General features: G+C 40.2%; 1 protein-coding gene across 1 annotated transcript in view; it reads right to left on the bottom strand.

Moving 5' to 3' along the window:
* The window catches only part of MAN1A2 (mannosidase alpha class 1A member 2), a gene marked incomplete at both ends in the record, with an annotated part of 151,258 nt that overhangs the window by 72,541 nt on the left and 65,397 nt on the right, over positions 1-13,320 (bottom strand). The window contains 2 exons of the mRNA XM_082012028.1: positions 6,391-6,471; positions 11,229-11,347. Coding sequence (XP_081868154.1) covers positions 6,391-6,471; positions 11,229-11,347 — 200 coding nt within the window. The remainder of the gene's footprint in view (positions 1-6,390; positions 6,472-11,228; positions 11,348-13,320) is intronic.

Raw genomic sequence — 13,320 nt, 5'->3', positions numbered from 1 at the left:
GCTCCTGGCAGGGTTCAGCTTCTTCACTGCTGTCCTTTCGATGGTCTTCAGAAATGAGGAACAATGATCCAGGAATGGGCCTGGATCCTGCAAGATGCCCTAGGAATCTCCATCTGCCTTTATGAGCTCAAAGAAGTTCACATAGACAATTTGAAAAACTGCATCTTGTTTCTGCTGGCATTGTTGGTCTTCAACGTCTTCCTTGTACTTATCGCTCCTGCACTAACCAAGTGTGGGGACAGCATAATGGAAATCATAGCTCTTGGACCATTTGATTCAGCACACCATGAGAAAATTGCATTTCTGCTGAAGATTCCAATGTGGTACCCTTCATCAGGTTCTGGCAGACTTTCACTGACCTAGGCCTTGAGGACATCGTAATTCCTGGTTGGTCTCCTGGTAGCCTACTCTCACAGATTTGACATTCAGGCACACTCATCATTTTGTAACCTCTACTGCAGCCTGTTGACAAGCATTAATGCAGAAAGATCAGCCAGCTCTTCTCTGCTTGGTGCTATTCATTCTTACTGCTTGCCTGGTTGTTGCTTTTTTGTGCCAGGAGTTGAGAGTGTTTTGGACAGGTAGTGATTTTTCAAAGTAGCTCTCCTGTCCTCCCTCAGAAATCAGTATCAGCTACCCTGATGCCCAAAAAGGCCCAGATCCACAAATGTGACTGAAAGAAGTGGAAGAACATATAATCAATTCCAATAAAGACCAGATAATTTGTGTTGAAAAAAAAAGAATTTACCAATTCTAACATACATAGTGAAAACCTCATATAACACAGAGAAAAAGCAAGCACCAAACATGACCGATCTTGAACAAAATCTTAAATCTGAGAACTGGATAGACACTATGGGGTATGAAAGAGTTCCAGAGCCACATCCTGAGAAACCAGCTATAAAATGTGGCTGATTTCCAGGAAACAGAAGAACCTCCCTGGAAAGAGACTTTAAAAGAATGTATGAACAGACAGCTCCAATATAATAATAAAAGTGTAACTTGCAACTGCATCCTTTTTTTTGGTGAAATATAAGTGCTTTATCTTGTTCTGATCTCTTTGTATACATGATACTCTTTCATTAAGCACTTCTATCCTGATGCTATTACATACGACAGAGTGGTATCAAGATATTTTATTTTATTAGTGTTGGATAAAAAGTTAAAGATAACCATAAAGAACACAAAATGTTCTTACACAGTAAGTCTAGGGAATTAAACTGGAATAAACATAGAGGAACTGTTCAAGGGAAAATGCTAAAAAATGACTTGATTGGCATCATTGAAAACTATAAAAAAACATGGATTCATAACTAAAGACAAAATTATGCTTCTGCCAGGATGACGCATGAGAGAAAACACATTTCTTAATGTAGTCACACACACACACAAAAAAAAGATGTTTTGTTTTGGGCTTGGTTTGGGTTTTTTTTGGTTGGTTGGTTTTTAGTGGAAGAAAAGCTGAGAGTGGGTGCTGTTCAGCCTGGAGAAGACAAGGCTCTAGGGAAACCTTATAGTGTCCTTTCAATATATAAAGGGGGCTTGTAAGAAAGATGGAGAGAGACTTTTTACCATGGCCTGTAGTGACAGAAAGGGCAACGGTTTTAAAACTGAAAGAGGGTAGGGTTAGACTGGATATAAGGGAGGAATTTTTTATGATGAGGGTGGCAAGACAATGGAACAGGTTGCCCAGAGAAGTTGTGGATGCCCCATCCTTGGAAGTTGTTCGAAGTCCAAAGTCAGATCAGACAGGGCTTTCAACAACCTGAAATATTGAAGGAAGACCCTGCCCATTGCAGGGGGTTGGACTAGATCATCTTTAAAGGTCTCTTCCAACCCAAACAATTCTATGACTCTATATTCCACTATTTTAGCATATATTCATTCTATATTTCAGTAATGTACTTTGGAGAAAGGCCACAGGCTCAAAGCTTCAAACTACCCTCACCCACCTAAGAATCTCAAAAGCAATGACAGGTTGGGACCTCATTCCTACGTAGGAGCTGAGACTAAGAAGGGATACTCACAGATCTGATAATATACACCTAGCCAGACACCAGATGGCCTGTCCACAATCAGCCAGACAAAAATTGTTGTGCTGAGGATTTGAACAAGGGCCTCCCAGATTGGAGACCTACTACCCTGCCACCAGATAAACCTCACTGTTCCAACTTGAAAAGACTGAAACAGAACGCATGGGCAGATTTTCCATCATGTGAAGTTTCACAGACATGTCTTTCAAAGGGCATTCTGACTTGGAAAAATGGAGGAAAATGGCAATTTTCCCCAAATCAGAGGAATTGCCAGTTAGACAGAGAAACAATTTTGTGTCTCTACATCAACAGAAAGGTACAGTGAGGCAAGACAACCAAGACATTCAGCCAGAGGGACATGAAAACACATCCTCCTCAAAACTTTAGCTTTATGTGCTCATCACTCAGGAAGTCCAGCAGTAATTCCCACACGTAAAAGGTTGAGTCATTCAAAAATTCACAAGTGTCATGTGTCACAAAGAAAGGCCTGTGACTCAACATTGGACAGGACAAGCCTACAACATTTTAAGCCAAGCTGTCAGTTGCTAAAAACATAATCTTTTGTTGTTGTTGTTGTTGTAAAGGAGATACATTTCATTACTCCCCCATTCACTGCAGCGAGCAAGAGGGAGCTCTTAGTGAAAGAAGGGATAACAATACCCACAATCTTAATATGAAAGGTTTAAAATTTTACCATCAACTGTAACCAGCATCATTAAAACCATGATCACAGTTGATGCTCCTCTAAGTAATACCAGTAACGTGACAGCTAAAATATAGCATGGACACCACAGAGTCACACTACTAGATATGTTAAATATTTTTTTAAAACTAACATGTTTCTAATAAGAGCATTAAAGAGGACAATGTTATCTAAATTAATAGCCAGCTGTATTTAAAAACTATGATCAATATCTAGCATTATGCGTCGTAATCAGATAAAATCCTATCAAGCACAATTACCCTCTCCATACAAAGGACAAAAGCATAGAGATAAACCATGCTAGCTATCAAATTCTCCAAACGTAGCCACATAAAAGTGACTGAACTTCCACAGCTGATGCTGAGTCTTGGACACTTTGTTTTATGGTTGTCACAATACCATCTTTAACAGCACTAAGCGGTAAGAGTCAAAATGAAGTAAGAATGGCTTTTATAACTGTGACCAAATAGCAGTAACGCTTGTTGCAGATGTAAGCAAAATTTATATAAATTAAAAGGGGAAAAACAGAATTAATTCCTAGCAGCCTGTTCATTATATCGGACCTATTTTTCAATACATCAAACAAGACATGCAAAAGTATGAAAATTAGTACGAAAGCCTTCTAAATCAGTATCTAGCAACAGTCTTACAAAAGTAGAGGCTTGGAGGAAGGGAGATGGGGATTGGACTATCAAGGTGTGGGAAGGAATATAAGCAAGTGAATGATAGCTTGGTGAACAAAGGAAGAATACCTAACAGTTGATAGAGACTCCCTTAGAGGCATAAGCCCATGTGTACATTCACAACCTGATTAGGCAAAACATCCAAACAGCTGGGATCAGGCTTGCCTGTCTTAGCAGTGGCTAAGAAGCGTCTGCTCACATGTCTGAATGCAGTAAAAAAAGAAATTAAGCATGCTCAAATCCTGAGCTAAGGAATACCTTCCCTTCTTGGGAACAGAAGAGAAAAGACCAGATTGGAAATCACATCTCAAACAAACCTGTTTCCAGCTCCAAGGAGTTGTCAGAGGCAGGTGTCTCTCTCCTGGTCTCAGTTGCTGAAAAGCCTCAAGTTCCCTTGCTTGTCTTATCCACACTGACAAACTGCTGAGAAACCATCCAACTTAGCAAATAAAATAGTCTCTCAGGTACCAGAATCAGTCCTATTTGTCACACTATTTTGTAAGAAATGCAGTCTGAACACTTTTCTTTTCATGAGTTCTTCTTTTGGAAAAAAAAGGTAATATATATGAACACCTGACAGGAATAATCTTCTATCACAAGTCACAAAGCATTTAAAGTGCACTGACGCCACAAAAATACTTTTAACAAGAGTCAGCCCAGTAGCCAAAATTTAGGAAAGACAGAAGGTAAAAGCCTTCTAAGAAGGAAAGATATAAAATGTGTTGATGAAAACTCTTCAAAGGAGCTTCTTCTGACTGTACCCAGTGGTTAGAAGCGACTGAAAGGAAAAGGAATAGTCAAATTCACAAATGCAGGCAAAGCATGTGTTTTGGCAGTGTTTGGCTGCACCCGTCTGCATATTGGGGCAAAAAGTTCTTGTTAAGGTCCTTGTGCATAGATACAGTATTGATTTATAGAAACAATCCAGCTACCATTGAGTGATCTTTGCTCTTTCTCTGAGGTTTTGCATATTCAAAGTAGATGTCTCCAAGAAGCATGCTCCAGTTTACATCATCTAAAGACAGGATCAATGTTCCTAGCTCAAAAGATGGTGTGGGACTGCTCTACTCAATGCTTGAAGGCTTCAGTGATCACATAGTACTTAATGTGATCTGAGCTCCAAGCAACAGAAATACAGATTTATGGAAAGGAAGCATCTTTCAACATGCTGCTAACGTCACTTGGTCTACAGAAGGAACTACCATGACTCCTAAGGGTTCCAGCTTAGCTATTTCAGCGGCTCCTTGGCACAAGTTGAAAAGCACATGCAAGCTCAAACTGCTCTCCACGAAACAACTTTGCTACAGAAATAAAAACAACAAGCAGTTTTCCTTGCTTATATCTGACAGCAAAAGAAAGCTTCTGTTCTGGGGGCCTTCAAAAGACAACCGGTAGGTTAATAATGCTGACCTAGATGAGATTCAGAAGCTGTCTTAAGTTACTATTTGGGTTGATCATTCAGTGATTTTTACGCCTTCTTTTGTTAGGACAAAAGTGTAAGTTAACAGAGCTTGAGTTTTACCACTACTCTAACTTAAGTGATAGCTGCTACAAACACTGTCTTCCTGAAGAATTGCCACAGCAATCAAATTAAAAGGCTGACTTGGAACACTGGAGAATAGGATCACTCCCTGGAGGTAAAATCCTTACTGAGCTGTGAGAAAACTGATGGAAAACCTAAGCCTGACAGATTCTGGAGGCAGAGAAAGGCTCACTGGCATGAATGCAAGCTCAGCTCTTCAGTTGCTACATAGAGAGGGGCAAAATTCTGTGCTTCTCCTTTCCTTTGGGCCTCCTATAACAGACCATATAAATGAGTGCAGCAGAAAGGACTACTTGCAGCTCATCCCTCTGCAGATGAGGGGCTTGGAGAGAGTGGACAGTAACAACGGCGAAGCAATAGTACCTGATGAAAAACAAACTAGTGATTTCTTTCAAGATATAAACTGGATCTGTGCTTTTCCACTAAGCTCTTCATCCAAAAAGAAGACACTCCTACAACAAAAAATTCACAGATCTGAGGATGATGCTAAAGACATGAAGAGCCAACAAATATGGGGTTTGTCTTTGTTGTTTTTTGGGCTGTGGGCTTAAAAACACTAAGAACTTTATATGTGTGGTAGTCCCCTAGACAAATGGGGAAGATGAATATGAACACCTGAAAATGTATCAAATCTTAAGCCATGAAATATAGCTGGAAGTATAATATTTTAGGTAGGGGACTACAGAAGGGTCAAACTAAACAAATCAAACATGTAGGCAATAGATCAAAAGACAGGTAGCTGATAACACATAAGAAGAGCTACAACTTAATCTGTAGGTTGGATCAGCCTCAAACCTTGTGAAGTAAAATATGTAAAATAATAATGGATTAGGTCACAGCAACGCTACTGCTAGACCGAAGTCGTCCACGGTTGCAAGTCTTTGAGCAGACACATCCTTTCAACCTAAGCGTACCTTAGGATAAGCATTCAGAAATATAAGTCTCCAATCTTTTTAATACAAGTTTCAAAAGTGGGTCGAAATTGGCTTTTGATATTTCTCAGTTTGTTACTAAGAAGATGGTAAGAAGACTGTGTAGCGTTTTTGTGAAGCAAACCTACAGCCTTGCAGAATAAGTGACAAAACTATTATTTCTACCTTCATGGAGTTACAGAATATCAAAACAAGTAATTGTTGGCATGAAAAACTAGTGAGTTAACATCTCAGGCTGACATTTACTTGAGTGGATAGCTTTTTGAAAACATCTTGATAAAAGCAGCATTTCAAAGACCTAACAGAGGATCCTGAATTGGCCAACACCTGCACAGAAACAAGCTTTAAAGATACCAAAGAATTTTGTTACTTTAGGCAACTTACTACTGTAAAATTAGTTTGCAAACTACTGAGAAAACAAGATTCTAGAAAACTCTTCATATGCAACATTTGCTAGAATATATTAAATTTCACAGACACCTTGCAGTTTCCTTACCTCTTGTCCTGAAAGGTAGTATGCTGCTAGAAGACCACCAATGAAGCGAATATTGACCTCAAAAACAGACACTTCTGAATTCTAGAACAGGAAGAAAGAGTAAATAATTAGCCAACTCCCTTATCAAAGAAGAAAAAAAAATCGCCAAGGCAGGGGCAATTACATAGCCTAAACCAATATGCATGCAAGGGTTTGTATTGTTTCAGTATCTAGATACATCCTAAAATTCCTGTGTGCATCTTCATGACACCAGCTGATAATTGTAGTTATAGCTTCAACTGATTTTTTTAAAAGTCTAATTAGGTTTTATTCTGCTCTCTAATCATATTATCATGACAAAGGGCAATTGAAGTTGTTTGGGAATGGTGCGAAAGAAGGCAAGGACTGTACATTTCCATAATTCAGCATTTTTTCTCTTATGTTTAAGCATAACACCAAATCTTCTGTGTTTACAGGATAAAGTAGAATAATAGTTAAAGAATTCCTGCAGTGTGCTTTCTTAACCTGAATTACCAATCTCAAACTCAGAGCTCCATTTTAACATAATCTCTGTCTAGGAATAGCCTGTATGTATTTACTGTTATGACAACAAGTACTGCAAGACCACTGAGAAACTCAAGAGAACACACCATTTTACTGCTTTCCTCCACATTAATACCCTTGGAATAAATTCACCAGTACATTTTGATTCATTTAACTCACTGAACAATTAAAAGGAACTAGCTAGTTTTAGCATCTTTCTGCCTCCATCTACACCCCATTCACTCCTTTGCCTGCATACATCCCATCTGTCTCCCCCCTAAACTTTTACTTGTTCAACACATTAGACACAGAAATGTAGTTTTATTAAAAGATTTTGAGATAAGGGAGCCTTTCCTTTTATCCAGAAAAGTCACTAGAATGTACACTGCACAAGCTGACCCACCAATTAGCACACAGGTTCCTGAAGTGAGTGGAAGGTAACTTCCTAACATAGCTGGTAAGTGAGCCTACAAGGGGAGGTGCCCCACTTGACCTGCTGTTTACAAACAGAGAAAGACTGGTGAGAGATGTGATGGTCGGAGCCAGTCTTGGGCTTAGCAACCATGAAATGATATCGAATTCTCAATTCTTGGTGAAGTAAGGAAGAAGGTCAGCAAAACCACTACCATGGACTTTCGGAGGGCAGACTTCAGCCTGTTCAGGACACTGGTTGATAAAGTCCCTTGGGAGACAGTCCTGAAGGGCAAAAGGCTCCAGGAAGGCTGGACAGTCTTCAAGAAGGAAATCTTAAAGGCGCAGGAGCAGGTGGTCCCCATGTGCCATAAGACGAGCTGGTGGGGAAGATGACCAGCCTGGCTGGAGAGGGAGATTTTGCTGTGACTCAGGGGAAAAAAGGAAAGTTTATCATCTCTGGAAGAAGGGGCAGGCAACTCGAGAAGAGTACAAGGATCTCATTAGGTCACGCAGAGAAAAATTAGAAAGGCAGAGGCCCAGCTAGAACTCACTCTGGCCATGGTTGTAAGGGATAACAAAAAATGTTTTTATAAATATATTAACAACAAAAAGAGAGGCAAGGAAAATCTCCATCCCTTACTGGATATGGCAGGGAACATTGTCTCCAAGGATGAGGATAAGGCTGAGGTACTTAATGCCTTCTTCGCCTCAGTCTTTAATAGCCAGACCAGGTATCCTCAGGGTATTCAGCCCCCTGAGCTGGAAGACAGGGATGGAGAGCACAATAAAGTCCCCATAACCCAGGAGGAAGCAGTTAAGGACCTGCTATGTCACCTGGACACTCACAAGTCTATGGGGCCAGATGGGATCTACCCAAGAACACTGAGGGAGCTGGCGGAGGAGCTTGCCAAGACACTCTCCATCATTTATCAGCAGTCCTGGTTAACAGGGGAGGTCCCAGAAGACTGGAGGCGTGCCAATGTGAAGCCCATCTACAAGAAGGGCCAGAAGGAGGATCCTGGGAACTACAGGCCTGTCAGCCTGACCTTCGTACCAGGGAAGATTATGGAGTGGTTCATCTGGAGGGCACTCACAGGTCATGTGCAGGACAACCAAGGGATCAGGCCCAGCCAGCATGGGTTCATGAAAGGCAGGTCCTGCTTGACCAACTTGATCTTCTATGACCAGGTGATCTGCCTAGTGGATGAGGGAAAAGCTGTGGATGTTGTCTACCTGGACCTTATTAAAGCCTTTGACAGCGTCTCCCACAGCATTCTCCTGGAGAAACTGGCGGCTCATGGATTAGGCAGGTGTACTCTTCTCTAGGTAAAGAACTGGCTGGATGGCTGAGCAGAGTTAAATCCATCTGGCAGCTGGTCACAAGTGGTGTTCCCCAGGGCTCAGTTTTGGGGCCAGTCTTGTTTAACATCTTTATGGATGACCTAGATGAGGGGATCAAGTGCTCCTTCAGTAAGTTTGCAGAGGACACCAAGTTGGGTGGGAGTGTTGATCTGCTGGAGAGTAGGAGGGCTCTGCAAAGAGATCTGGACAGGCTGGATCGATGGGCAATTGTATGACGTTTAATAAGGCCAAGTGCCAGGTCCTGCACTTGGGTCACAACAACCCCATGCAACGCTACAGGCTCAGGGAGGAGTGGCTGGAAAGCTGCCTGGCAGAAAAGGACCCTGGGGCTGCTGGTTGACAGCCGGCTGAACATGAACCAACAGTGTACCCAGGTGGCCAAGGCGGCCAGCAGCATCCTGGCCTGTATCAGAAATAGTGTGGCCAGCAGGAGTAGGGAAGTGATTGTGCCCCTGCACTCGGCACTAGTGAGGCTGCACCTCGAATATTGAGTTCAGTTTTGGGCCTCTCACTACAAGGAGGACATGGAGGTGCTGGAGCATGTCCACAGAAGGGCAACGAAGCTGGTGAGGGGTCTGGAGAAAAAGTCTCATGAGCAGCAGCTGAGGGAGCTGGGATTGTTTAGTCTGGAGGAGGCTCAAGGGAGACCTTATCACTCTCTACAACTACCTGAAAGGAGGTCATGGTGAGGTGGGTGTTGGTCTCTTCTCCCAAGTAACTAGTGATAGGATGAGAGGAAATGGCCTCAAGTTGCGCCAGGGGAGGTTTAGACTGGATATTGGGAAAAATTTCTTTACGGAGAGAGTGGTCAAGCATTGGAACAGGCTGCCCAGGGAGGTGGTGGAGTCACCATCACTGGAAGTGTTCAAAAAAACGTGTAGACATGGCACTTCGGGACACGGTTTAGTGGGCATGGTGGTGTTGGGCTGACGGTTGGACCTGATGATCTTAAAGGTCTTTTCCAACCTTAATGATTGTATGATTCTATGATATTTGTAGGTATACCTTTCCTTTCACACTATTTCTATGGCACCCACAGTTGTATCATGCGCTTTGCTTGTATCCAAAATAAATGCATTTTGCACACATCACTTATTTCAGAAAGCTTATATGAATAAAGATTTCCTCAAATAGCACTGATGATTAAAAATCTAAAGTTTGAAATACTCCCAAATAAGAGTTTTTAGTAAAAGACATTTTTATTCATATACAGGTAATATAAGAAAAATATCAACAACACAGCATACAATTCCACTCAATACCTATTAAAGTCATGAATCACATAAACAGTGGTACAGTGTAGAGTGCAAACAATAATTTTTACTTCCCAGTAAAAGAATTCAAGAAGAACAAATGTATGTATTTATTTACAAACTTCAAAACATGTAAGTAAATTACTCAAGTTTGGTATATACAAGACAACTCATTAACCTTCAGAAATGTTTTTCGATATAGGAAACTGTAATTGAACCTCAGTGGGTCATGTAAGTTTCTTTCATCGAAACCCTAGATTAATTCTGCAAATTTATATCGAGATTACCTCAGATCAAAGTTATGGGAGTAATTTAGTTCACCCTCATGATGGTACTATTATGTCTACACTCTTTCTGATATATTTAGGGTTTTCAGTTTTAGTCTTAATAATTATCTGGCACTAACTGAAAAGAGCAGAGAGTAGAATTTCTTTAATGTTCGCCAGTCAATGTATAAAACAAAAGGAAAAAACCCAAACAAATAATTTCTGAAATGTAGGATAATTATATCCTACAAAAACAACAGTAAGCATCTGCTCAATTCTGACTGTATACCTACATTTTGTGCATTACTGAATGAACAATTATTTTTGGAACGACAGGGCAAATCCAAGGATTGAAATACAAATTCTGTCACAGAGTCTGTGACAAGTCCCAAAATTAGTAATAAGAACACTAATCAATAAGGATGAAAAATAGAGCCATTTCTTCCATTTAACATTTCCAAACTCTGCATACAAGAAGAATGTCAGATGCTGTATTACAAGCTGGGAAATTCTTCTGATAGATTCAGAACCTAGAGGCACACTAAGATGACTCAAGTGGCATTCTTCATGTTAAAACATCCTAAGGACATGGGAGAAAACGACATTGTATTGTTAAGTGATTTATATACTGTGGTTGGTGGGGGAAAATTGTCTTTCACAGCTCAGTTATTCCCAGTTATTATTAGCTAGTAAAGCCTCATTTTTCTGCATTCATTTCTGAGGCCCTGTTGGTTCTCTCTGACCACTCTCCCTTTCTTCCATTATCCAAATGTAATTTGTACTTTGAAAATACAATATATGTGTATCTTTACTTATAATTAAAGTGGGAAAGTGCTGGGGTTTGTTTTTTCAAAATACATGAAGTTACAAACACAGAGGACTTCACTAAAGCTTACATCTGAATTTCTGATACTTTGAATCATAAGTTTCTTAAGCTCCTGCTGAATGACCTCTTCGGTCTCCCTACAAGAGGAACACTATGAAAAGGACTTAGAAAAATATTAGGGCAAGCTCTACTCACCACACTGAAATCAAGATTTTTGTCAATCCACTCTTGTCCTTCTCTGAATTCATCATGAAGCCCCATGATATAAAGAGTATCCAATGCATCTACTATGGTAGCACCCATTTGTGAGTTTCCTACACACAAAAAGAAGGATTTCTTTTATAAGTGATTATTTCTTTACTTTTCTTAAACATCACAAGCATGAGAAAATAACGCAAGCAGTAGCAAAGCAAAGCTACTACAAAGATGACAATACAAAGAATAATCAAAATGAGCAAGGAATTAGCAGCTATATAAGAGGATGACACTTGTCTTTCAAAGCATCTGTCCTCTGGAACAGTGTGGCTTTTGGGGAGAAAAGACAACTAAAGATAGAAAAGAGACCCAACCCTTCTCATCTGCTTTCTTAACCTGAACATGAGCAACTGTACTTTGACACAAAAAGGAAAGACATTCAGCTTCAAAAAGCTATTAGGAACTCTAAGAGAGAAGTGTTAAAAAAGAGCATATACACGATAAAGCAATGGGTACTTGCAGTAACGCTTTGCATTTCCCAACATTTACTACCGAAACGTTCAAAGTTTTGCAGTTACGGAAGCTACCAAGCCACTGAAAGCATGGACTGATGAGCATGGATGCCCTGGCTTGGCTTGACTTGGCTGATAAAGTCAGTCCCAAGACATTCACATCACTGCCTGCAGGGACTCACACTGTGAGGTGCTAATGGATTCCTCAACTGTCACCATTTAAAGGGGAGCATTTAAAGCCAAATAAAATCAATGGTGCTTTACCCTAAAATGCCATTCATTTGAAACAGCAGCAATTTAGAGTTGATCGATGAGTGACTCATCGGTTTGTACAAGGGAGATGGGATGAACAGCTGGTGAGCCATTGACCATGTTAGCCTTGACCTCCTTAGACCATCCCAACCTAAGCTGTTGCCCCTTAGTAGGCAGAGGTCATTGTTTCTAGAGGAAAGCAAGAATTACCATGAGTTTGTTTATTTTCATGGAGTGTGTAGAACTCCCTACACACTAAGGAAGTAGCCGAATTTCACTGTTCTATAAAACAGTACAATAACTATACTATTAGCACCTTAATGGCAGTAGCCTCCTAACAAGCTAAGCCTTTTTTTTTTTCTTTTTTCTGTAATGTGCTTTCTATCCTTAACGGAATTTCTACAGCACAGTGTTCCTGCCTGGTTGTTTAATTTCTGAGTTTTACATGTTTAGAGACTGTTTTCCCCTCAAGCATAACAATAACTGAAGCCATCACCACCACTGTATTTCTTTTACACACCTAAATGACTGATACTTACATACAAGCTTAATTCCATTTTCAGAGACTTATTCCCCTGAATAATAAAAATTAAACACAACAGTCTCTGACAAAGTAATCGCCAACTAATTTATTAAAAAATAACTGTGCATCTGTTTCAATTAATTTAAACTAGATATGGAAAGCCTTAAGTCAGTGGTGTTTGTTAAGAATATTCAAGTACAGATTGGGACACGCTACCTTTTGCAAGATTAAGTAGAAGACTTATCTTTTGACAAACTGGCCACCAGGCATTACCTATAACTCTCAGGAAACGAATTCACCGTGGTGTGTAAGTACTGTAGGGTTTAAAACCTTCAGCCAAGTGACAAATTCCATCGCTTGAGCTGAAGTGGAGGTTGCTTTGAGTAGAGCTACAGCACGCACTTAACTTTGTACCTTTTCATAAACGTGATATGACCATTATCTAATTTATCACTTCAAAAATATGCAAAACAGATCATGACACAACAACTAACTTCAGTATTAGCTGACAAGGTATTTCTGACATAAAGTTGGAATGTGTTATACTGCTATGGCACTCAAAGTAATTTCTGTTCCTTTATTTAAACTACATTGATAACATTTTCAAATACACAAGGCGTTTGAACAAATAGGGATACATAGCCTTGGGAAATCCTGAAAGTTCCTCTTGTAATAGTTTAAAAAAATAAAAACCTTCTAACTTAAACTCAGTGATAACCACTTCAGTATGCTCTCATATTCTATAATTGGCATGGAGTGAAGAGAATACATTGCTTGTGGATGGACTGCTGTCGTCACCCTCCCA

This window comes from Phaethon aethereus (assembly GCF_964289735.1).
Source record: "Phaethon aethereus genome assembly, chromosome: 1".
Classification (NCBI taxonomy): Eukaryota; Metazoa; Chordata; class Aves; order Phaethontiformes; family Phaethontidae; genus Phaethon; species Phaethon aethereus.
This window is presented reverse-complemented; position numbering and strand designations above follow the sequence as displayed.